The 22,691-nt window shown below is 67.8% G+C and overlaps 1 protein-coding gene across 1 annotated transcript; it reads left to right on the forward strand.

The window, feature by feature from the left end:
* The first annotated feature begins 1,691 nt into the window (after positions 1–1,691).
* On the forward strand, positions 1,692–21,728 carry POU2F2 (POU class 2 homeobox 2). Its single transcript, XM_072848185.1, is given in 18 exon segments — positions 1,692–1,760; positions 4,370–4,435; positions 5,444–5,478; positions 5,579–5,631; positions 6,433–6,517; positions 9,250–9,489; positions 9,618–9,723; positions 10,700–10,778; positions 10,955–11,078; positions 11,178–11,319; positions 13,287–13,345; positions 13,348–13,437; positions 13,542–13,774; positions 16,927–16,967; positions 17,552–17,621; positions 17,623–17,721; positions 17,858–17,919; positions 21,454–21,728. Coding segments are annotated over 18 exon segments (1,887 nt in total). The 5' UTR covers positions 1,692–1,732.
* The last annotated feature ends 963 nt before the right edge of the window (positions 21,729–22,691 follow it).

Below are 22,691 nucleotides of genomic sequence, written 5' to 3' on the forward strand. Positions count from 1 at the left end.
AGGACGATGGGGGCTATAGGATGATGGGGGTCTATAGGGTGATGGGGGTCTATAGGGCTATGGGGGGTCCATGGGGCTGTGGGTGTCTATGGGGAGGGGGGGGCACCCCCAACCCCGGTGCCGCCACACAAAGGGCGCAGGCGTCGGCACTCGCCGGCACACGCGTGTGCAAGCCCCCCTCCCCTCCCGTCCCCCCTCCCCCAGGTAGGCCCCGTCCCCCCTGTCCCCCCGTCCCCTCCCCGTCCCCCGGGAGCCGGCGGTCGATGGCCGCGCCGCGCCGGGTGATTATTGTCTTGTACGGAGTCAAGCGCATCGATCGGCCGAGAAATATGAGCCGCCACCGCGACGCCCGCGCCGGCACCGCTGATGGCAACGGCACCGCCAACGCCAACGGCCACCGGCCGATGGCCAACGGCACCGGCACCGGCCGGCGGCGCCGGCAACGCCGCCCCGGCACGCGCCGGACCCCCGGCCGGCAGCGGGGCGGGCGGCCGCGGGCGTGCGACGGCGTGCGGGCCGCCGTGCCGCGGGCGCGGTGGTGCCGTCGGCGTGGGCAGCGCGGCGCCGTGGCGGGCGGTTGCGCCGCCGTTGCCCGCGCTCCGGTGCCGTGCCGCGGCGGGCGGTCGCGCGCGCGCCGTGACGGCGCGCGGGGCACGACGGCGCCGTGGGCGCGCGCGGCACGGTCGTCGCGCCGTCGTGCCCGGTTGCGCGCACGCCGCGCCGCTGTGCCGCCGTGCGCCGTTACGGGCGGCCGTGCCACGGGCGCGCGCTCGTGCCGCGGTGCTGCCGGGCTGCGCCGGCCGAGCCGTGGGGCTGCCCGCGCCCTTGCAGGTGTCTGTCTGTCTGTCTGCCGGCGGCCACCCGGGGTTTCCGGGGCGGCGTTGCGTGTCCGTCCGTCTGTCTGGGCGCTGGTGCGAGCGCACGTCCCGCTGCGGCCGTGCCGCCGGCCGGGCCCCGCGGTGCTGCGAGGCAGCGGGGTCGGGCGTGCGAGGCCGCGGGGGGCGTGCGAGGCCGCAGGATGCGCGTGCGAGCCCCCGGGGGTGCGTTGCCCGGGCGCGCGATGGGCGTGCAAAGCCGCAGGGGCGCGCGAGGCCGTGGGGTTGTGCGAGGCCGTGGGGTTGTGCGAGGCCGTGGGGTTGTGCGAGGCCGTGGCGAGCACCACGGGGACGTGCAAGGTTACGGCGAGACCCGTAGGGACGTGCAAGAGCGTGGTGAGCGCCGTGAGGTCGTGCAAGGCCACGGGGGTGTGCAAGGTCGTGGTGAGCACCACAGGGGCGTGCAAGGCCACGGGGTCGTGCAAGGTCGTGGTGAGCGCCACAGGGGTGTGCAAGACCACGGGGGCGTGCAAGGCCGTGGTGAGCACCGCGGGGACGTGCGAGGGGACGGCGAGCACCGCGGGGGCGTGCGAGGCCACGGGGTCGTGCAAGGCTCCGGCGGGCGCGTGCGGGGGCGTGGGGGGGCACACGGGCCGGGCCGCGGAGGTGCCGCGCGATGCGTGTCGCACGCTCACGTGCGCGGGGCGGCCCACGTGCGTTTGTCATCGCTCGCCGGCACTTCCTCCCAGCTGCTTCCTGGTGCCGCCGGTGGCTGCCCCCCACCCACCACCCGTGGGGCCCCCCCCCGGGGTGGGGGACCTCCCCGGCACGCCCCCCCCCGCACCCACACCCCCACCCACACCCCCGGGGGCACCCGTCTGGCGGGCGCTGGGCGTGCGACACCCCCGGACCCCGCCATGGTGAACCCCACCATGTGGGCTGCAGGTAGCGGGGGGCTGGGGGGGGGACATGCTGGGACCCCCCGCTTGGGGGTTGGGGGGGGCTGGGTGGGCGCCCCGGGCACCCTAGGGTGCTGTGGGGCCGTGGGGTGCCGTGGGGCTGCGGGATGCTGTGGGGCTGAGGGTGCCGTGGGGCCCTATAGGGCTGTGCTGGGGCTGTGGGGTGCCGTGGGGCTGCGGGATGCTGTGGGGCTGAGGGTGCTGTGGGGCCCTAAAGGGCTGTGCTGGGGCTGTGGGGTGCCGTGGGGCTGTGGGGTGCCGTGGGGTGCCGTGGGGCTGCGGGATGCTGTGGGGTGCCGTGGGGCTGCGGGATGCTGTGGGGCTGAGGGTGCCGTGGGGCCCTAAAGGGCTGTGCTGGGGCTGTGGGGTGGCGTGGGGCTGTGGGGTGCCGTGGGGTGCCGTGGGGCTGGGGGATGCTGTGGGGCTGAGGGTGCCGTGGGGCCCTATAGGGCTGTGCTGGGGCTGTGGGGTGCCGTGGGGCTGCGGGATGCTGTGGGGTGCCGTGGGGCTGCGGGATGCTGTGGGGCTGAGGGTGCCGTGGGGCCCTAAAGGGCTGCGCTGGGGCTGTGGGGTGCCGTGGGGCTGTGGGGTGCCGTGGGGTGCCGTGGGGCTGCGGGATGCTGTGGGGCTGAGGGTGCCGTGGGGCCCTAAAGGGCTGCGCTGGGGCTGTGGGGTGCCGTGGGGCTGTGGGGTGCCGTGGGGTGCCGTGGGGCTGCGGGATGCTGTGGGGCTGAGGGTGCCGTGGGGCCCTATAGGGCTGTGCTGGGGCTGTGGGGTGCCGTGGGGCTGCGGGATGCTGTGGGGCTGAGGGTGCCGTGGGGCCCTATAGGGCTGTGCTGGGGCTGTGGGGTGCTATAGGGCTGTGGGGGGCTGTGGGGCTATGGGGTGCTGGCGAGCCCTATAGGGCTGTACTGAGGCTGTGGGGTGCTGTGGAGATTGGGGGGGCCCTATAGGGCTGTGTGTGGGACTGTGGGGTGCTGTGGGGCCGTATAGGGCCCTATAGGGCAGTGCTAGCGCTGGAGGCCCCCGGCGCAAGTTGCGGGGGGGCTATGGGGTGCCGAGGGGCCCCCCATGGGGCCGTGCTGAGGCTGGGGGTCCCCGGCACGGGGTGCCGTGGGGCTGCTGCGGGGCCCTATAGGGCTGTGCGGGGGCTGGGGGGGGCGGGCTGGGGGGTGTCGTGGGGGGACCCTATAGGGCTGTTTGTGGGACTGTGGGGCGCTGTGGGGCCATATAGGGCCCTATAGGGCAGTGCTGGCGCTGGGGGTCCCCGGCACGGGGTGCTGTGGGGCTGGGTGCTGCCGTGGGGCCCCATAAGGCCCTATAGGGCCGTGTTTCCTCAGCACGGGGTGCTGTGGGGTGCTATGGGGTGCCGTGGGGCTGGGGGGTGCCGTCATGTTTGGGGCTGCTCTGTGCCCCCATGGGGCTGGGGGGTCCTGGGGGAGAGAGGGGGTGTCCCCGAGGAGGGGGGGGGGGTGACCCCGGGGGTGTCTCGGGGTGGGGGTCCCGGGGGTTGGGGGTGGGGTGGGGGGTCCCCAGGGGTGTCTCGGGGGGTGGGGGGTCCCGGGGGTCTCGCGGGGGTGACCCCAGGGACCGGCCCCGCGTCCGGCGCGTTCCCGGCAGCGCCGTTTGCAGGAACCCGGGGCCGTTTTTAACCCGGGTGAAAACGCGAAAGGGAAACGCGGAGGAGAAGTGAAAGTGCGGGGGCGGGGCCGGGGTCAGGGGGCGCGCACCTTGCACGCCTCTTGCACACCCATCGCACGCCCATCGCGCTCCCCCCCCCCCCTTGCACCCCCTTTGCACCCCCCTTGCACCCCCTTTGCACCCCCCTTGCACCCCCATTGCACCCCCTTGCACCCCCATTGCACCCCCTTGCACACCCATTGCACGCCCCTTGCACCCACCTCCCCCTTGCACACCCATTGCACCCCTCTTCCCCCCTTTGCACCCCCTTCCCCCTTGCACCCCTATTGCACGCCCCTTGCACCCCTCCCCCTTGCACACCCCTGCACCCCCTGCACCCCCCTTGCACCCCCTTCTCCCCCACCTCGCACACCCGCGTCTTGCACGCCCGCTCCACCCGTCTGCCGTTGCACACCCGCACCCCGCACACGCGTGTGCCCCCCGGCCCCGGCCCCCCCCCCCGCTTCGCCCCCAGATTTCGGGTCCCGCTGGCGCCTCGTCAGTGACTCAGTGGCTCATGCAAATGAGGCGGGGGGCCCGGCCGGGGGGCCCCCACCCACCCCACCCCCACCCCACCCTGGCTCCCCGGGGCCGGCAGACGCCTCGCTGCAGCGCCGGGCCCCCCAGCCCCCCGCGCCCCCAGACCCACAGGGGTGAGGCCAGGAAGGGGTTAAAACCCCCGGAGAGGTAATGGGGGGGGGCAGCCCCCCATGATTTTTGTTGGGGGGGGGGTTATTCCCCCCCCCCCCGTCACCAGTGGATATGGGGGGGGGGTGTCTCCATTCCCCCCCCCCCCCCCCGAGCATCATCTGCGCCTGCGGCCCGGGGGGGGGGCACCGGATGCTGGGGTCCCCCGGCTCAGCTCCCCCCCCCCCCGATATGTCACCCCCCCCCCAAATTTGTGTCCCCCCCCAGAAATAAGAATGTCTAAGCCCCTGGAGGTGGAGAAGGCGCGAGTGGAGCTGCACGGGGAGCGCACGGGTAGGGGGGCTTGGGGACACGGGGGCTGGGGGACATTGGGGGCTTGGGGACACGGGGGGCTGGGGGACATTGGGGGCTTAGGGATATGGGGGGCTTGGGGACATGGGGGGCTGGGGGACATGGGGGGCTGGGGGACACAGGGGGCTTGGGGACACAGGGGGCTTGGGGACATGGGGGGCTTAGGGATATGGGGGGCTTGGGGACACAGGGGGGCTTGGGGACATGGAGGGGCTTAGGGATATGGGGGGCTTGGGGACACAGGGGGCTTGGGGACATTGGGGGCTTGGGGACACGGGGGCTTGGGGACACGGGGGGCTTGGGGACATGGGGGGCTTGGGGACACGGGGGGCTTGGGGACATTGGGGGCTTGGGGACACGGGGGGCTAGGGGACATTGGGGGGCTTAGGGATATGGGGGGCTTGGGGACATGGGGGGCTGGGGGACATGGGGGGCTTGGGGACACAGGGGGCTTGGGGACATTGGGGGCTTAGGGATATGGGGGGCTTGGGGACACGGGGGCTTGGGGACATGGAGGGGCTTGGGGACATGGGGGCTTGGGGACATGGGGGGCTTAGGGACATGGAGGGGCTGGGGGACATGGGGGCTTGGGGACATGGGGGGCTTAGGGATATGGGGGGCTTGGGGACACAGGGGGGCTTGGGGACATGGGGGGCTGGGAGACATGGAGGGGCTGGGGGACATGGGGGGGCTGGGGGACATGAGAAGCTGGGGACACGAGGGGGACATGGGGACAAGTTGGGGACATGGGGGCTTGGGGACATGGGGGGGGCTTGGGGCTGGGGGGTCTGGCAGGGCTGGGGTCCCCTGGGGACAGAGGGGCTGGGGGGACCCAGGAGCCCCAGGGGACAGAGAGACCTATGGGGGCTATAGGGGTCGGGGGACCCATAGGGGTCGGGGGGGGCTCTAGGGCACCCTGAGGCCCTCGGGGGGCCCCTGGGGGGGGGCGGGGACCCCCGGGCGGGTGCTGAGGGTCCCCTCTCGTCACAGACACAGAAAGAAATGGACCCGACACGAACCACCAGGTGAGATGTGGGGCAGCCGTGGGGCGGCCGTGGGGCGGCCGTGGGGCCGGACCCACCCCTGGGGTCCCCGTGCCCCCCCTGACCCACTGCCTCCCCCCAGGCCCAGCAGAACAAACCCCCCCTTCGCCCCAGCCCCCCGGCCCCGGAGCCAAGGTAAGGGCCCCCCAGCCCCCCACATCCCCCCGGCCCCCCGAATCCCCCCAGCCCCCAACACCCTCGCTGGGGTCTCCCCCCATTGCCAGCCCCACTCCAGCCCCCATGTCCCAGCCCCCAACCCTTCCAGGACCCCACTCGGCCCCCAGGACCCCCCCCGCCCATCCAGCCCCCATCTCCCAGCCCCCTCCAGCCCCCAACACCCCCAGCCCCCCTCAGAGCCCCCCAACACCCCCAGCCCCCTCCAGCCCCCCAACACCCCCAGCCCCCCTCAGAGCCCCCAACACCCCCAGCCCCCATCTCCCAGCCCCTCCAGCCCCCAACACCCCCAGCCCCCTCCAGCCCCCAACACCCCCAGCCCCCTCAGAGCCCCCCAACACCCCCAGCCCCCATCTCCCAGCCCCTCCAGCCCCCCAACACCCCCAGCGCCCCCTCCAGCCCCCCAACACCCCCAGCCCCCCTCAGAGCCCCCCAACACCCCCAGCCCCCTCCAGCCCCCAACACACCCCAGCGCCCCTCCAGCCCCCAACACCCCCAGCCCCCATCTCCCAGCCCCCACCCCACCCCCCTGCCCCCAGCCCCCTCCCCGCCCCAGTGCCCCCCCCCGAGGTTCCTGTTTTGGGTGCGGGCGCTGGGTGCTGGGCGATGACTCAGTGGGGGGGAATGGGTGGGGAGGGGGGAAATCCCGGAGCCTCGGTGGGGGCGGCGGCAGCAAAACAGGAAGCGCCTCCGGGGGGGCACCCCAAAATCACCCCAAGCCGCCCCAAAAATCTCTTTATCCCCCCACCCCCCAGGTTAAAGCCGAGGACCCCCGGAGCTGCCCCCCCGCGCAGCCCCCGCCCCTCCCCAGACCCAGCTGATGCTGGCGGGGAGCCAGCTGGCCGGGGTGAGTGGGGTCCCGGGGCAGGGGGGGACGGGACACGGGGCCATTTGGGGGGACGGGGGACACACACACGCGGGGGACAAGGGACACAGCTGGGGTGTCACCGCGCTGCTGGGGACGGCGGGGAGGGGCTTCGCTGCTGCGGGGGGCTGGGCGCTGGTACTAACCTGCTGCTCCCCTCTCTGTGCCCCCCCGTGGGTGCTGCACGGGCCCCTCCCGTGTCCCCAACCTGTCCCTGTGTCTGTCCCTGTGTCCCCATCCTGTCCCTGTGTCCCCCCGTGTCCCCATCCTGTCCCTGTGTCCCCCCGTGTCCCCAACTTGTCCCCATGTCCTCCCCGTGTTCCTGACCCCGTCCCTGTGTCCCCCCATGTCCCCATCCTGTCCCTGTGTCCCCCCGTGTCCCTGACCCCGTCCCTGTGTCCCCCCGTGTCCCCATCCTGTCCCTGTGTCCTCCCCCGTGTCCCCATCCTGTCCCTGTGTCCCCCCATGTCCCCATCCTGTCCCTGTGTCCCCCCGTGTCCCTGACCCCGTCCCTGTGTCCTCCCCGTGTCCCCATCCTGTCCCTGTGTCCCCCCGTGTCCCTGACCCCGTCCCTGTGTCCTCCCCCGTGTCCCCATCCTGTCCCTGTGTCCCCCCATGTCCCCATCCTGTCCCTGTGTCCTCCCCCGTGTCCCCATCCGGTCCCTGTGTCCCCATCCCCATGTCCCCAACTTGTCCCCATGTCCCCAACCCCATCCCTGTGTGTCCCCCCCATGTCCCCATCCTGTCCCTCTGCGTCCCCCGATGTCCCCAACTCATCCCCATGTCCCCCCATATCCCCGACCCCATCCCTGTGTCCCCCGTGTCCCCAACCTGTCCCTGTGTCCCCATCCCCATGTCCCCAACTTGTCCCCATGTCCCCAACCCCATCCCTGTGTGTCCCCTCGTGTCCCCATCCTGTGCCTCTGTGTCCCCATCCCCATGTCCCCAACTTGTCCCCATGCCCTCCCCTGTGTCCCCAACATCTCCTGTGTCCTTGTCTTGTCCCCATCCGGTCCCTGTGTCCCCATCCCCGTGTCCCCATCCCCGTGTCCCCAACTTGTCCCCATCCCTGTGTGGCCATCCTGTCCCCTTGTCCTGTCCCCAACCTTGTCCCATGTCCCCGACTTCATCTCTGTGTCCCCCTCCCTGTGTCCCCACCCTGTCCCTGTGTCCCCAACCCTGTCCCTGTGTCCTCATTTGGCCCCCGTGTCCCCAATTTGTGCCCAACCTGTCCCCATCCCCATCCCTGTGTCCCCATCCTGTCCCTGTGTCCCCAACCCCATCCCCGTGTTCTTGTCCTGTCCCTGTGTTCCCCCTCTGTCCCCGTGTCCCCAACCTCGTTTCTGTGTCCCCAACCCTGTCCCCGTGTCCCCAACCCTGTCCCTGTGTCCCAATCCTGTCCCTGTGTCCCCCTTCTGTCCCCGTGTCCCCAACCCTGTCCCTGTGTCCCCCTCCTGTCCCCGTGTCCCCAACCCTGTCCCCATGTCCCCATCTGTCCCCGTGCCTGCATCCTGTCCCTGTGTCCCCAACCTGTCCCCATCCCTGTGGCCTCGTCCTGTCCCCGTGTCCTTGCCCTGTCCTCATGTCCCCATCCTGTCCCTGTGTCCCCAACCTGTCCCCATGTCCCCAACGTGTCCCCATCCTGTCCCTGTGTCCTTGTCCTGTCCCTGTGTCCCCAACCTGTCCCCAACGTGTCCCCATCCCTGTCCCCGTGTCCCTGTCCTGTGTCCCCCATCCCTGTCATCCCGTCCTGTCCCCCCCCTTGCTCCCCGCTCAACCCCGCTCTGCCTCAACCTGGCTCCCTGCCTGTCGCTGCCTGCCCCTGCCTGTCCCCGCCTGCCCCTGCCTGTCCCTGCCTGTCCCTAACCCATCCCTGCCTGCCCCTGCCTGTCCCTGCCTGTTCCTGCCCGTCCCTGCCCGTCCCTGCCTGTCCCTAACCCATCCCTGCCTGCCCCTGCCTGTCCCTGCCTGTTCCTGCCCGTCCCTGCCCATCCCTGCCTGTCCCTAACCCATCCCTGCCCGACCCTGCCCGTCCCTGCCCATCCCTGCCTGTCCCTAACCCGTCCCTGCCCATCCCTGCCTGTCCCTAACCCATCCCTGCCCGACCCTGCCCGTCCCTGCCCATCCCTGCCTGTCCCTAACCCATCCCTGCCCGTCCCTGCCTGTCCCTAACCCATCCCTGCCCGTCCCTGCCCGTCCCTGCCCGTCCCTGCCCGTCCCTGCCTGTCCCTAACCCATCCCTGCCCGACCCTGCCCGTCCCTGCCCGTCCCTGCCCGTCCCTGCCTGTCCCTACCCCATCCCTAACCCATCCCTGCCTGTCCCTGCCCATCCCTGCCCGTCCCTGCCTGTCCCTACCCCATCCCTAACCCATCCCTGCCTGTCTCTGCCTGTCCCTAACCCATCCCTGCCCATCCCTGCCTGTCCCTGCCTGTCCCTAACCCGTCCCTGCCCGTCCCTGCCTGTCCCTAACCCATCCCTAACCCATCCCTTCCCATCCCCGCCCCTCCCTAACCCATCCCTGCCCGTCCCTGCCCGTCCCTGCCTGTCCCTAACCCATCCCTAACCCATCCCTGCCCGTCCCTGCCCGTCCCTGCCTGTCCCTGCCTGTCCCTAACCCATCCCTAACCCATCCCTTCCCATCCCTGCCCGTCCCTGCCTGTCCCTAACCCGTCCCTGCCCACCCCTGCCCGTCCCTGCCCGTCCCTGCCCGCAGCTGGCAGCGCTGATGCCGGCCCCGCAGCAGCTCCTCTTGCAGCAGGCTCAGGCCCAGCTGCTGGCAGCGGCCGTGCAGCAGCAGCAGACCACGGCCACCGCCGCCGCCACCGCCGCTGCCACCGCCGCCACCGCCGCCACCGCCCCCGCCACCACCCCCCCGGCTGGGGAGGGGACCCCAGGGCCCCCCCCGGCCCCCCCCCAGCTCACCCTCTCCGAGCCCATCCAGCTCACTGCCCAGGTAAGGGGGACACCCCCTGCCACCGTGTGTGTCCCCCCGTGTCCCCACCTCCCCGGGGTCCCCTCCTGGCCCTGCTCACCCCCCACGACTGTTCCCCCCCCGTGTCCCCCCCCCCCGTGTCCCCCCAGGACATCCAGCAGCTCCTCCAGCTCCAGCAACTGGTGCTCGTCCCCGGCCACCACCTCCAGCCGCCCCCCCAGTTCCTGCTGCCGCCCGCCCAGCAAGGACAGCAAGGTATGGGGGTCCCCGGGGTCCCCAAGGTGCCCTGGGATGCTGGGGGTCCCCAAGGGCATCGGGGTCCCCAGGGTATCAGGACCCCCAAGATGCTGGGGGTCCCCAAGGTCCCCGGGGTCCCCAAGGTGCCCTGGGATGCTGGGGGTCCCCAGGGGGATCGGGGTCCCCAGGGTATCAGGACCCCCAAGATGCTGGGGGCCCCCAAGGTCCCCGGGGTCCCCAGGGTCCCCAAAGTGCCCTGGGATGCTGGGGGTCCCCAAGGGCATCGGGGTCCCCAGGGTATCAGGAGCCCCAAGGTGCTGGGGGTCCCCAAGGTCCCCGGGGTCCCCAAGGTGCCCTGGGATGCTGGGGGTCCCCAGGGGGATCGGGGTCCCCAGGGTATCAGGACCCCCAAGATGCTGGGGGTCCCCAAGGTCCCCGGGGTCCCCAGGGTCCCCAAAGTGCCCTGGGATGCTGGGGGTCCCCAAGGGCATCGGGGTCCCCAGGGTATCAGGACCCCCAAGATGCTGGGGGTCCCCAGGGGGATCGGGGTCCCCAGGGTATCAGGACCCCCAAGATGCTGGGGGTCCCCAAGGTCCCCGGGGTCCCCAAGGTGCCCTGGGATTCTGGGGGTCCCCAGGGGGATTGGGGTCCCCAGGGTATCAGGAGCCCCAAGGTGCTGGGGGTCCCCAGGGGGATCGGGGTCCCCAGGGTACCCGGACCCCCAAGATGCTGGGGGTCCCCAGGGGGATTGGGGTGCTGGGGGTCCCCAAAGTGCCCTGGGATGCTGGGGGTCCCCAGGGTGCTCAGGGTCCCCAGGGGATCGGGGGGCTCGGGGGTCCCCAGGGTGCCCAAGGTGCACAGGGTGTTTGGGGTCCCTGGGGTGCTCAGGGGTCCCTGGGGGGATGCTCAGGGATGCCCAGACCCCCCCCCCCAGCCACTGGCAATTAGGGGGGGCTCCCCCCCCACCCTGACACCCCCCCCCCGCCTCTTGCAGGGCTGCTCCCCACCCCAAACCTCTTTCAGCTACCTCAGCAAAGCCCCGGGGGGCTCCTGCCAAACCAGCCCCGCGGGGGCTGCCAGCACAGGTATGGGGGGGCTGCACCCCATCACCCCCCCCCCGACCCCCCCCCTCGCTTCCCTCCCAGCCAGGGGTGGGGGTGGGGGTCCGCACCCCATCTCCCTCCCCTGCCCCCCCCCCCAAACCTCTTCTCTCCCAGCCAGCGACTCGGCCGGGCCTCCCCGAGTCCCATTTGCCCCCGGGGCCCCCCAAAATGCCTGGACCCCCCCACCCCGAAGAGCCCAGCGACCTGGAGGAGCTGGAGCAGTTCGCCCGCACCTTCAAGCAGCGGCGCATCAAGCTGGGCTTCACCCAGGTATTTTTTGGGGGGGGGGTGTGGGTGGGGGGGGTCCTGGGGTTCCCCGGGGTGACTCCCCCCCCCCCCCCCCCTTCCGTGGTGCCCCCCCCTCCCCAGGGCGACGTGGGGCTGGCGATGGGGAAGCTGTACGGGAACGACTTCAGCCAGACGACCATCTCGCGCTTCGAGGCGCTCAACCTCAGCTTCAAGAACATGTGCAAGCTCAAGCCGCTGCTGGAGAAGTGGCTCAACGACGCCGGTGAGGGCCGGGGGGCAGCCCTGCCCCATAGGGGCCCCGGCCCCATAGGGCCCGTGGTCCCCGTCCCCGTATGGTCCCCATCCCCATATGGCCCTTGTCCCCATAGGGCCCGTGGTCCCCGTCCCCGTATGGTCCCCGTCCCCATATGGCCCCTGGTCCCCATCCCCATATGGTCCCCATCCCCATATAGCCCCTGGTCCCCATCCCCATATGGTCCCCGTCCCCATATGGCCCCTGGTCCCCATCCCCATATGGTCCCCATCCCCATATGGCCCCTGGTCCCCATCCCCATATGGCCCCTGTCCCCATATAGCCCCTGGTCCCCATCCCCATATGGTCCCCATCCCCATATGGACCCTGGTCCCCGTCCCCCTGTATTGCCTGTGGTCCTTATCCCCATATGGTCCCCATCCCCATATGGCCCTTGTCCCCATAGGGCCCATGGTCCCCGTCCCCGTATGGTCCCCATCCCCATATGGCCCCTGTCCCCCTAGGGCCCGTGGTCCCCGTCCCCGTATGGTCGCCATCCCCATATGGCCCTTGTCCCCATAGGGCCCGTGGTCCCCGTCCCCGTATGGTCCCCATCCCCATATGGCCCTTGTCCCCATAGGGCCCGGGGTCCCCGTCCCGTATGGTCCCCGTCCCCATATGGCCCCTGGTCCCCATCCCCATATGGTCCCCATCCCCATATGGCCCCTGGTCCCCATCCCCATATGGTCCCCATCCCCATATGGCCCCTGGTCCCCATCCCCATATGGTCCCCATCCCCATATGGACCCTGGTCCCCGTCCCCTGTATTGCCTGTGGTCCTTATCCCCATATGGTCCCCATCCCCATATGGCCCTTGTCCCCATAGGGCCCGTGGTCCCCGTCCCCGTATGGTCCCCATCCCCATATGGCCCTTGTCCCCATAGGGCCCGTGGTCCCCGTCCCCGTATGGTCCCCATCCCCATATGGCCCTTGTCCCCATAGGGCCCGTGGTCCCCGTCCCCGTATGGTCCCCATCCCCATATGGCCCTTGTCCCCATAGGGCCCATGGTCCCTGTCCCCGTATGGTCCCCATCCCCATATGGCCCTTGTCCCCATAGGGCCCATGGTCCCCGTCCCTGTATGGTCCCCATCCCCGTATGGTCCCCATCCCCATATGGTCCCCATCCCCATATGGCCCCTGTCCCCATATGGCCCCTGGTCCCCATCCCCATATGGCCCCTGTCCCCATATGGCCCCTGGTCCCCATCCCCATATGGTCCCTGTCCCCATATGGCCCCTGGTCCCCATCCCCATATGGTCCCTGTCCCCATAGGGCCCGTGGTCCCCGTCCCCGTATGGTCCCCATCCCCATATGGCCCTTGTCCCCATAGGGCCCGTGGTCCCCGTCCCTGTATGGTCCCCATCCCCATATGGCCCTTGTCCCCATAGGGCCCGTGGTCCCCGTCCCTGTATGGTCCCCATCCTCGTATGGTCCCCATCCCCATATGGTTCCTGTCTCCATATGGTCCCCATGCCCATATGGCCCCTGGACCCGATCCCCATATGGCCACTGTCCCCATATGGCCCCTGGTCCCCATCCCCATATGGTCCCTGGCCCCATATGGGCCCATGGTCCCCGTCCCTCCACGATGTCCCCATGGTCCCTGTCCCCCACACCCTCTGGGGTCCCCATCCCCCATATTGTCTACATGGTCCCTATCCCCATATGGCCCCTGGTCCCCATCCCCATATGGTCCTTGGTCCCCATCCCCGTATGGTCCCTGGCCCCATATGGCCCCCGGCCCCCATATTGTCCCCACGGTCCCCATCCCCCACGACGTCCCCACAATCCCCCAACCCCCGCTCCCGCAGCCCCCCACCCCCATCCCAGACGGACCCGGGGCGGGGCGGGCGGTGGTGGCCGTGGGCGGGGGTCCCCACGCGGGATGCGAGCCCTGCCGCCCCCCCGCCTCCATACCCTCCCCCGCCCCCTATAGAGACCATGTCGGTGGACTCCACGCTGCCCAGCCCCAACCCCCTCAGCTCCCCCAGCCTGGGGGGCTTCGAGGGCTCCCCGGCCGGCGCCGCAAGAAACGCACCAGCATCGAGACCAACGTCCGCTTCGCCCTGGAGAAGAGCTTTCTCGCGGTGAGCACCCCCAAACCCCGGCCGGCGCCCCCCCCCCCCATAAGCGCGGCGGGACCCCTGCCCACACGGGCGGGACCCCTCCCCACACGGCCGTGCCCCCCCAGAACCAGAAGCCCACCTCGGAGGAGATCCTGCTGATCGCGGAGCAGCTGCACATGGAGAAGGAGGTGATCCGCGTCTGGTTCTGCAACCGCCGCCAGAAGGAGAAGCGCATCAACCCCTGCGGCGCCGCCGCCGCCGCGCCCCCCCCCGGCCTGCCCCCCCCCGGCAAGGCCCCCGCCTACAGCCCCCATATGGTGCGTGGGGAAAGGGGGGAGGGCGCTGGGGGGGCCGGGGTGTCTGGGGACGCCGGGGGCCGGGGCCCTATATGGACCCTGGCCCTGTATGGAACCTGGCCCCGTATGGACCCTGGCCCTGTATGGACCCTGACCCTATATGGACCCTGGCCCCGTATGGACCCTGGCCCTGTATAGACCCTGACCCTATATGGACCCTTGCCCCGTATGGACCCTGGCCCCGTATGGACCCTGGCCCTATATGGACCATGACCCTATATGGACCCTGGCCCCGTATGGACCCTGGCCCTATATGGACCCTGGCCCTGTATGGACCCTGGCCCCGTATGGACCCTGACCCTATATGGACCCTGACCCTGTATGGACCCTGGCCCCGTATGGACCCTTGCCCCGTATGGACCCTGGCCCCGTATGGACCCTGGCCCTATATGGACCATGACCCTATATGGAACCTGGCCCCGTATGGACCCTGACCCTGTATGGACCCTGGCCCTATATGGACCCTGGCCCTATATGGACCCTGGCCCTGTATGGACCCTGGCCCCGTATGGACCCTGACCCTATATGGACCCTGACCCTGTATGGACCCTGGCCCCGTATGGACCCTTGCCCCGTATGGACCCTGGCCCCGTATGGACCCTGGCCCTATATGGACCATGACCCTATATGGAACCTGGCCCCGTATGGACCCTGACCCTGTATGGACCCTGGCCCTATATGGACCCTGGCCCTATATGGACCCTGGCCCCGTATGGACCCTGGCCCTATATGGACCCTGGCCCTGTATGGACCCTGGCCCTGTATAGACCCTGGCCCTATATGGACCCTGGCCCCATATGGACCCTGACCCCATATGGACCCTGGCCCCGTATGGACCCTGGCCCCGTATGGACCCTGGCCCTATATAGACCTTGACCCTATATGGACCCTGGCCCTGTATGGAACCTGGCCCCATATGGACCCTGGCCCTATATGGACCCTGACCCTGTATGGACCCTGGCCCCGTATGGACCCTGGCCCTGTATGGACCCTGACCCTATATGGACCCTGGCCCCGTATGGACCCTGGCCCTGTATAGACCCTGACCCTATATGGACCCTGGCCCCGTATGGACCCTGGCCCCGTATGGACCCTGGCCCTGTATGGACCCTGACCCTATATGGACCCTGGCCCCGTATGGACCCTGGCCCTATATGGACCCTGGCCCTGTATGGACCCTGGCCCCGTATGGACCCTGGCCCCGTATGGACCCTGACCCTGTATGGACCCTGGCCCCGTATGGACCCTGACCCTGTATGGACCCTGACCCTATATGGACCCTGGCCCCGTATGGACCCTGGCCCCGTATGGACCCTGGCCCTGTATGGACCCTGGCCCTATATGGACCCTGGCCCTGTATGGACCCTGGCCCTGTATGGACCCTGGCCCTATATGGACCCTGGCCCCGTATGGACCCTGGCCCTATGTAGACCTTGACCCTATATGGACCCTGACCCTATATGGACCCTGGCCCCATATGAACCCTGACCCTGTATGGACCCTGGCCCCGTATGGACCCTGACCCTATATGGACCCTGGCCCCGTATGGACCCTGGCCCTGTATGGACCCTGACCCTATATGGACCCTGGCCCCATATGGACCCTGGCCCTGTATGGACCCTGGCCCTATATGGACCCTGGCCCCGTATGGACCCTGGCCCCGTATGGACCCTGACCCTATATGGACCCTGGCCCCGTATGGACCCTGGCCCCGTATGGACCCTGACCCTATATGGACCCTGGCCCTGTATGGACCCTGGCCCTATATGGACCCTTGCCCCGTATGGACCCTGGCCCTATATGGACCATGACCCTATATGGACCCTGGCCCCGTATGGACCCTGACCCTGTATGGACCCTGGCCCTATATGGACCCTGGCCCCGTATGGACCCTGGCTCTGTATGGACCTTGACCCTATATGGACCCTGACCCTATATGGACCCTGGCCCCGTATGACCCCTGGCTCCATATGGACCCTGGCCCTGTATGACCCCTGGCCTCATATGGACCCTGGCCCTATATGGACCCTGGCCCTGTATGGACCCTGACCCTGTATGGACCCTGGCCCTATATGGACCCTGACCCTATATGGACCTTAACCCTATATGGACCCTGGCCCCGTATGGACCCTGACCCTATATGGACCCTGGCCCTGTATGGACCCTGGCCCCGTATGGACCCTGACCCTGTATGGACCCTGGCCCTATATGGACCCTGACCCTGTATGGACCCTGACCCTATATGGACCTTAACCCTATATGGACCCTGGCCCCGTATGGACCGTGGCCCTATATAGACCTTGACCCTATATGGACCCTGACCCTATATGGACCCTGGCCCCATATGGACCCTGACCCTATATGGACCCTGGCCCCATATGACCCCTGGCCCCGTATGGACCCTGACCCTATATGGACCCTGGCCCCATATGGACCCTGACCCTATATGGACCCTGGCCCCGTATGGACCCTGACCCTGTATGGACCCTGGCCCTATATGGACCCTGGCCCCGTATGGACCCTGGCCCCGTATGGACCCTGGCCCTGTATGGACCCTGACCCTATATGAACCCTGGCCCTGTATGGACCCTGGCCCTGTATAGACCCTGACCCTATATGGACCCTGGCCCTGTATGGAACCTGGCCCTATATGGACCTTGACCCTATATGGACCCTGGCCCTGTATGGACCCTGGCCCCGTATGGACCCTGACCCTATATGGACCCTGACCCTATATGGACCCTGGCCCTGTATGGACCCTGGCCCCGTATGGACCCTGACCCTATATGGACCCTGGCCCTATATGGACCCTGGCCCCGTATGGACCCTGACCCTATATGGACCCTGGCCCCGTATGGACCCTGGCCCTATATGGACCCTGGCCCTGTATGGACCCTGGCCCTGTATGGACCCTAACCCTATATGGACCCTGGCCCCGTATGGACCCTGACCCTATATGGACCCTGACCCCATATGGACCCTGGCCCTATATGGACCCTGGCCCTATATGGACCCTGGTCCCTGGCCCTATATGCATCCTGGTGTCCTTGTCCCCATACGGCCCCGTCCCTGTCCCCCCCGTCCCCGTCCCCTGGGGGTCCCATCCCCCACCACCCCCTCTCTCCCCCCAGGTGACCCCCGGCCCTGGCGTCAGCCTCCCGCTCTCCCAGGCCTCCAGCAGTCTGAGCACAACAGGTTCGGCCCCTGTTTACGTAGGACCTACCCTAACGTTTGTTTACGTAGGACCTACCCTAATGTTTACGTAGGGTCTACACAAACACCAGCCAGCACGGCGTTGGGGAGGGGGGGTGGGTTTCTGTAGGTCCTACAAGCTGCGATGCTTTAAGGGCGGGGGGGGGCGGGGGGGGGGGCACAGTATTTTTGTAGGACCTACCCAAGCCCCGGTGTTTACGTAGGACCTACCCCATCACCAGCGCAGCGTGTTTACGTAGGGTCTACGTAAATGCTGGCGGGCGTATAGCTGGGGGGTGCTTTAAGGGAAGGGGGGGGATGTTTTAGGAGGGGGGATGCTTTAAGGGAAGGGGAGGCCCCAAAGTTTTTGTAGGACCTACCCAAACCCCGGTGTTTACGTAGGACCTACCTTACTGCCAGCACAGCGTGTTTACGTAGGGCCTACCCAAACAGCAGCCAGCTTGGGGGGGGGAGGGGGGCGGGAGGAAGATGTTTCAAGGCAAGGGGGGCCCCCGAGTTTTGTAGGTCCTACCCTAACCCTGGTGTTTACGTAGGACCTATATAAACTCCGCTCTCCCCCCCCGCAGTGACTACCTTGTCGTCGGCCGCCGGCTCCCTGGCCCCCAGCCGCTGCGGGGGGCAGGGGGTCCCCCCACCCTGGCCCCGGCCACGCCGCCCCCGCCAACAGCACAACCCCCTCCCCCCAGAGCGGCACCCACGGCCCCATCGGCCTCGCGGGCCTCAGCCCCGGCTCCGGGTGAGTTGGGGGGGGGGGTGTGGGGTGGGGGTGGGGGGTGCGGCACGGTTACACCCCCCCCCCAAAAAAAAGAAAAAAATTTGGGGGAGGGGGGGGGTCCCCTATAACCTCCCCCCTCCCCCGGTTTGCTTTGCAGAAGCTCAGTGCTTGGGGTGACCGCGGGGCTCATGGCCACTAACCCGCTGGCCACCATCCAAGGTGGGTGGGGCGCCTTGCACGCGCGCGTGCCAGACCATCCGCCGCCCGCCCGGATGCCCGGGGAGGGGTGGGGGTGGGGGAGTCAGTGTGCAAGGACTGGCGGGGTGGTGTGAAAGGAAGGGGGGGGGGGCTGGTGTGCGAGGGGGTGCGGGCTGGTGCGGTGAGCTGGCGTGCAAAGAGGCGTGCGTGGGCGTGCGAAGGAACCAGGAGCGGGTGTGCAAAGAGGCGTGGGCTGGTGTGCAAAGAGACGTGCGTGGGCGTGCAGATAGGTGTGATCTGGTGTGCAAAGAGCTGTGCGTGGGCGTGCGAAGGGGCGTGCGTGGGCGTGCGAAGGAACCAGGAGCGGGTGTGCAAAGAGGCGTGGGCTGGTGTGCAAAGAGCCGTGCACGGGCGTGCAGATAGGTGTGATCTGGTGTGCAAAGAGCTGTGCGTGGGTGTGCAAAGAGGCGTGGGCTGGTGTGCAAAGAGCCGTGCACGGGCGTGCAGATAGGTGTGATCTGGTGTGCAAAGAGCTGTGCACGGGCGTGCAAAGAGGCGTGTGTGGGTGTGCAAGGAGCCATGGGCTGGTGTGCAAAGAGCCGTTCACGGGCGTGCAAAGAGCGACGGGCTGGCATGCAAGGGGCCGTGGGCTGGAGCACTGAGCTGGTGTGCAAGGAGGTGTGTGTGGGTGTGTGAGGGCGTGTGTGTGGGTGTGCAAGGGGGCGTGTGTGGGTGCGCAGGGGGGCGTGTGTAGATGTGCGAGGAGGCGTGTGTGGGTGTGCGAGGAGTGGTGTGTGGGTGTGCAAGGGGGCGTGTGTGCGTGTGCGAGGAGTGGTGTGTGGGTGTGCAAGGGGGCACGTGTGGGTGCGCAAGGGGGCGTGTGTAGATGTGCGAGGAGGCGTGTGTGGGCGTGCGAGGAGGCGTGTGTGGGTGTGCAAGGGGGCGTGTGTGGGTGTGCGAGGAGGCGTGTGTGGGTGTGCAAGGGGGCGTGTGTGGGTGTGCGAGGAGTGGTGTGTGGGTGTGCAAGGGGGCGTGTGTAGATGTGCGAGGAGGCGTGTGTGGGCGTGCGAGGAGTGGTGTGTGGGTGTGCAAGGGGGCGCGTGTGGGTGTGCGAGGAGCTGAGGGCTGGCGTGCAAAGAGCCGTGCGCGAGCGTGCGGGTCGCCGCCCTCCGCTGTGCAAAGAGCCGCACGTGGGTGTGCAAAGAGCCGAGAGCCGGTGTGCAAAGCCCCGTGCACGGGCGTGCGAGGTGCCGAGTGTGCAAAGGCTCCCGGGCGGGCGGCGCCCCCCCCCGCCCCTCCCCCCATGGTCTGGGCCCCCCCTCCCCCCGCGCCCATGCCAGCCCCCGCTCACTAACCGTCGCACGCTCATCGCACGCTCGTCGCACGCTCGTCGCACGCTCATCGCACGCTCATCGCCGTGGGGACGGGCGGGGGCACCCCCAATCTGTGGGGCGGGAGGAGCCGTGGGGCAGGGGGGACCCAGAGCTGTGGGGTGGGAGGAGTCAGGGGATGGGGGTTCCTATAGGATGGGGGTCCCTATATGATGGGGGTCCCCATGGATAGGGGTCCCTATAGGATGGGGGTCCCTATGGGATGGGGCATGGATGGTGGTCCCTATGGGATGGAGGTCCCTATAGGATGGGCGTGCCCATAGATGGGGGTCCCTATAGAATGGAGGTCATCATGGATGGGGGTGCGAATAGGATGGGGGTCCCTGTGGGATGGAGGTCCCTATAGGATGGGCGTGCCCATAGATGGTGGTCCCTATGGGATGGAGGTCCCTATAGGATGGGCGTGCCCATAGATGGGGGTCCCTATACAATGGAGGTCATCATGGATGGGGGTCCCTATAGGATGGGGGTCCCTGTGGGATGTGGGTCCCTATAGGATGGGGCATGGATGTGGGTCCCTATGGGATGGAGGTCCCTATAGGATGGGCGTGCCCATAGATGGGAGTCCCTATAGAATGGAGGTCATCATGGATGGGGGTCCCTATAGGATGTGGGTCCCTGTGGGATGTGGGTCCCTATGGGATGGGGCATGGATGGTGGTCCCTATGGGATGGAGGTCCCTATAGGATGGGTGTGCCCATAGATGGGGGTCCCTATAGAATGGAGGTCATCATGGATGGGGGTCCCTATAGGATGGGGGTCCCTGTGGGATGTGGGTCCCTATAGGATGGGGCATGGATGGGGGTCCCTATGGGATGGAGGTCCCTATAGGATGGGCGTGCCCATAGATGGGGGTCCCTATAGAATGGGGGTCCTTATGGGATGGGGGCCCCTCTGGGATGGAGGTCCCCATGGATGGCAGTCCCTATGGGATGGGGGCCCTATAGGATGGGGGTGCCCATGGATATGGGTCCCTATAGGATGGGGGTGCCCATGATTGGGGTTCCCATGGGATGGGGGTCCCTATGGGATGGGGGTGCCTATGGGATGGCGGTCCCTTATAGGTGGGGGTCCCCGTGGGAATGGGGTCCCTATGGGATGGAAGTCCCCATGGATGTGGGTCCCTATGGGATGGGGGTCCCTATGGGATGGGGTCCCTACAGGATTGGGGTTTCCATGGGATGGGGGTCCCTATGGGATGGGGGTTCATATAGGATTGGGGTGCCCATGGATGAGGTTCCCATGGGAACGGGGTCCCTATGGGATGGGGGTCCCCAAGGGAAAGGGCTCCCTATAGGACAGGGATGCCCACGGGGGGTCCCTATGGATCGGGAGGGTCCCTATGGGATGGGGGTCCACATGGGAATGGGGTCCCTATGGGATGGGGGTCCATATAGGATTGGGGTGCCCATGGATGGGGGTCCCCATGGGAACAGGTCCCTATGGGATGGGGGTCCTGATGGGAACAGGGTCCCTATAGGACAGGGATGCCCACAGGGGGTCCCTATGGATCGGGGTGGTCCCTATGGGATGGGGGTCCTGATGGGAACAGGTTCCCTATAGGACAGGGATGCCCACAGGGGGGTCCCTATGGATCGGGGGTGGTCCCTATGGATGCGGGGGGTCCTTATGGGTTGGGAGTGGTCCCTATGGATCCAGGGGTCCCTATGGATCAGAGGTGTCCCTATGTATCCGGGGGGTCCCTATGGGTCAGGGGGTTCCCTATGGATCGGGGGTGGTCCCTATGGATTGGGGGTGTCCCTATGGATCCGGGGGGGTCCCTATGGATCGGAGGGGTCCCTATGGATCCAGGGCGTCCCTATGGATCGGGGTGTCCCTATGGGTTGAGGGGGTCCCTATGGATTGGGGTGGTCCCTATGGATCAGAGGGGTCCCTATGGATCCGGGGGAGTCCCTATGGATCCGGGGGTCCCTATGGGTCGGGGCGGTCCCTATGGATGCGGGGGGTCCCTATGGGTCGGGAGGGTCCCTATGGGTCGGGGCATCCCTATGGATCCGGGGGGTCCCTATGGATCCGGGGTCCCTATGGGTCGGGGCGGTCCCTATGGATGCGGGGGTCCCTATGGGTCGGGGCGGTCCCTATGGATGCGGGGGGGTCCCTATGGGTCGGGGGGTCTCCCCCTGACGCCCCCCTCTCTCCGCAGCCTTGGCCAGTGGTGGAAGCCTGCCGCTTTCCAGCCTTGAGCCGGGGGGGCCGCTGGTGCTGGGGAGCAGCGCGGGGACGCCGAGCACCCCCGCCATGGTCACCCCCCCCCTCTTCCTCAACCAGGGACCCCTCCCGCTTTTGGGGGCCCCCCCGGCCACCGTGGGGCTGGTGCCGGCCGCCGTGGCCGCCCCTTGCCCCCCTTCCCCTCCCCTCCTGCTCCTCCTGCAGCTCCGCCAGCGGCGACACCCCCCCCACCCCCCGGGGGACGAGTGATGGGTGGGGGGACGACCCCCGACCCCCCAGCACGCGCTACAGACCAAAAACCGACACCCCTCCCCCCGCCCCGAGGGGGCCGGGAGGACGGACCCCCCCTTAACTTAATTTAACTTAATGATGCTCTTGGGGGGTCTTCCTCCCCAAATTAGTCCCCTCCCCCCACGGGGGGGTGCCCCCTCCCCAATTAATTTATTGGGGGGGGGCGGATGGGAAAAAACATAAAAAGGGCGTTTCCTCCCCCGTTTCGCGCCTGGCGGGGGGGGGGGGGGGGAAGTGAGAGAAAAACCCAAAAAGTGACTATTTCACACCAAAAAACCTGCCCGGGGGGGCACCCTCCCCCCCCCAGCTGATCCCAAAGGCTTTTTACAAAACTCTTCTGACCTCGGTGTCCGCTCGAATGTGTTTGCGGGGGGGGGTAATTTATTGTAAATTTGGGGTTTTTATTGGGGGGGGGCTCGGTGGGACCGACCCCTCCCCCCCCGGCATCGCCCCCCCTCCCCCCCCCGTATTTATTTATCCCCAGGAGGCCGCGGCCGAGGGGGGGTTGGAGCTGTCGGGAGGAGGGGGAGGCAGCGAAAAGGCGAAGAAGAAGGGAAAAATAAGCAAAAAAAAACCCAAAAAAAGGGAAAGAAACGGGAAAAAGGACGAGAAAAAGGAAAAAAGAAAAAAACCCACCACAACCAACACCCTCAACCCCGAGAAAAAAGGGGAAGAGCGAGGAAAAGGCGAAATACGGAGGAAAAAGGGAAATGGGAAGAAAAAAGCGAAATGACAAGGAAAAAAGGAAAAAAATCACGCAAGGAAAAGAGGAAAATAAAGAGGGAAAAAGCAAAAGGGAAACGGAAAAAGCAAAAGGAAAAAAGCAACAGAAAAGGAAACAAAAACCCAAACAAGGAAAAAAGTGAAAGAGAAAGGAAAAAACCCCAACAGAAGGGAAAAAGTGAAAGGAAGAGGAAAAGA

Source organism: Ciconia boyciana, chromosome 30, assembly GCF_034638445.1.
Source record: "Ciconia boyciana chromosome 30, ASM3463844v1, whole genome shotgun sequence".
NCBI classification, from domain to species: Eukaryota; Metazoa; Chordata; class Aves; order Ciconiiformes; family Ciconiidae; genus Ciconia; species Ciconia boyciana.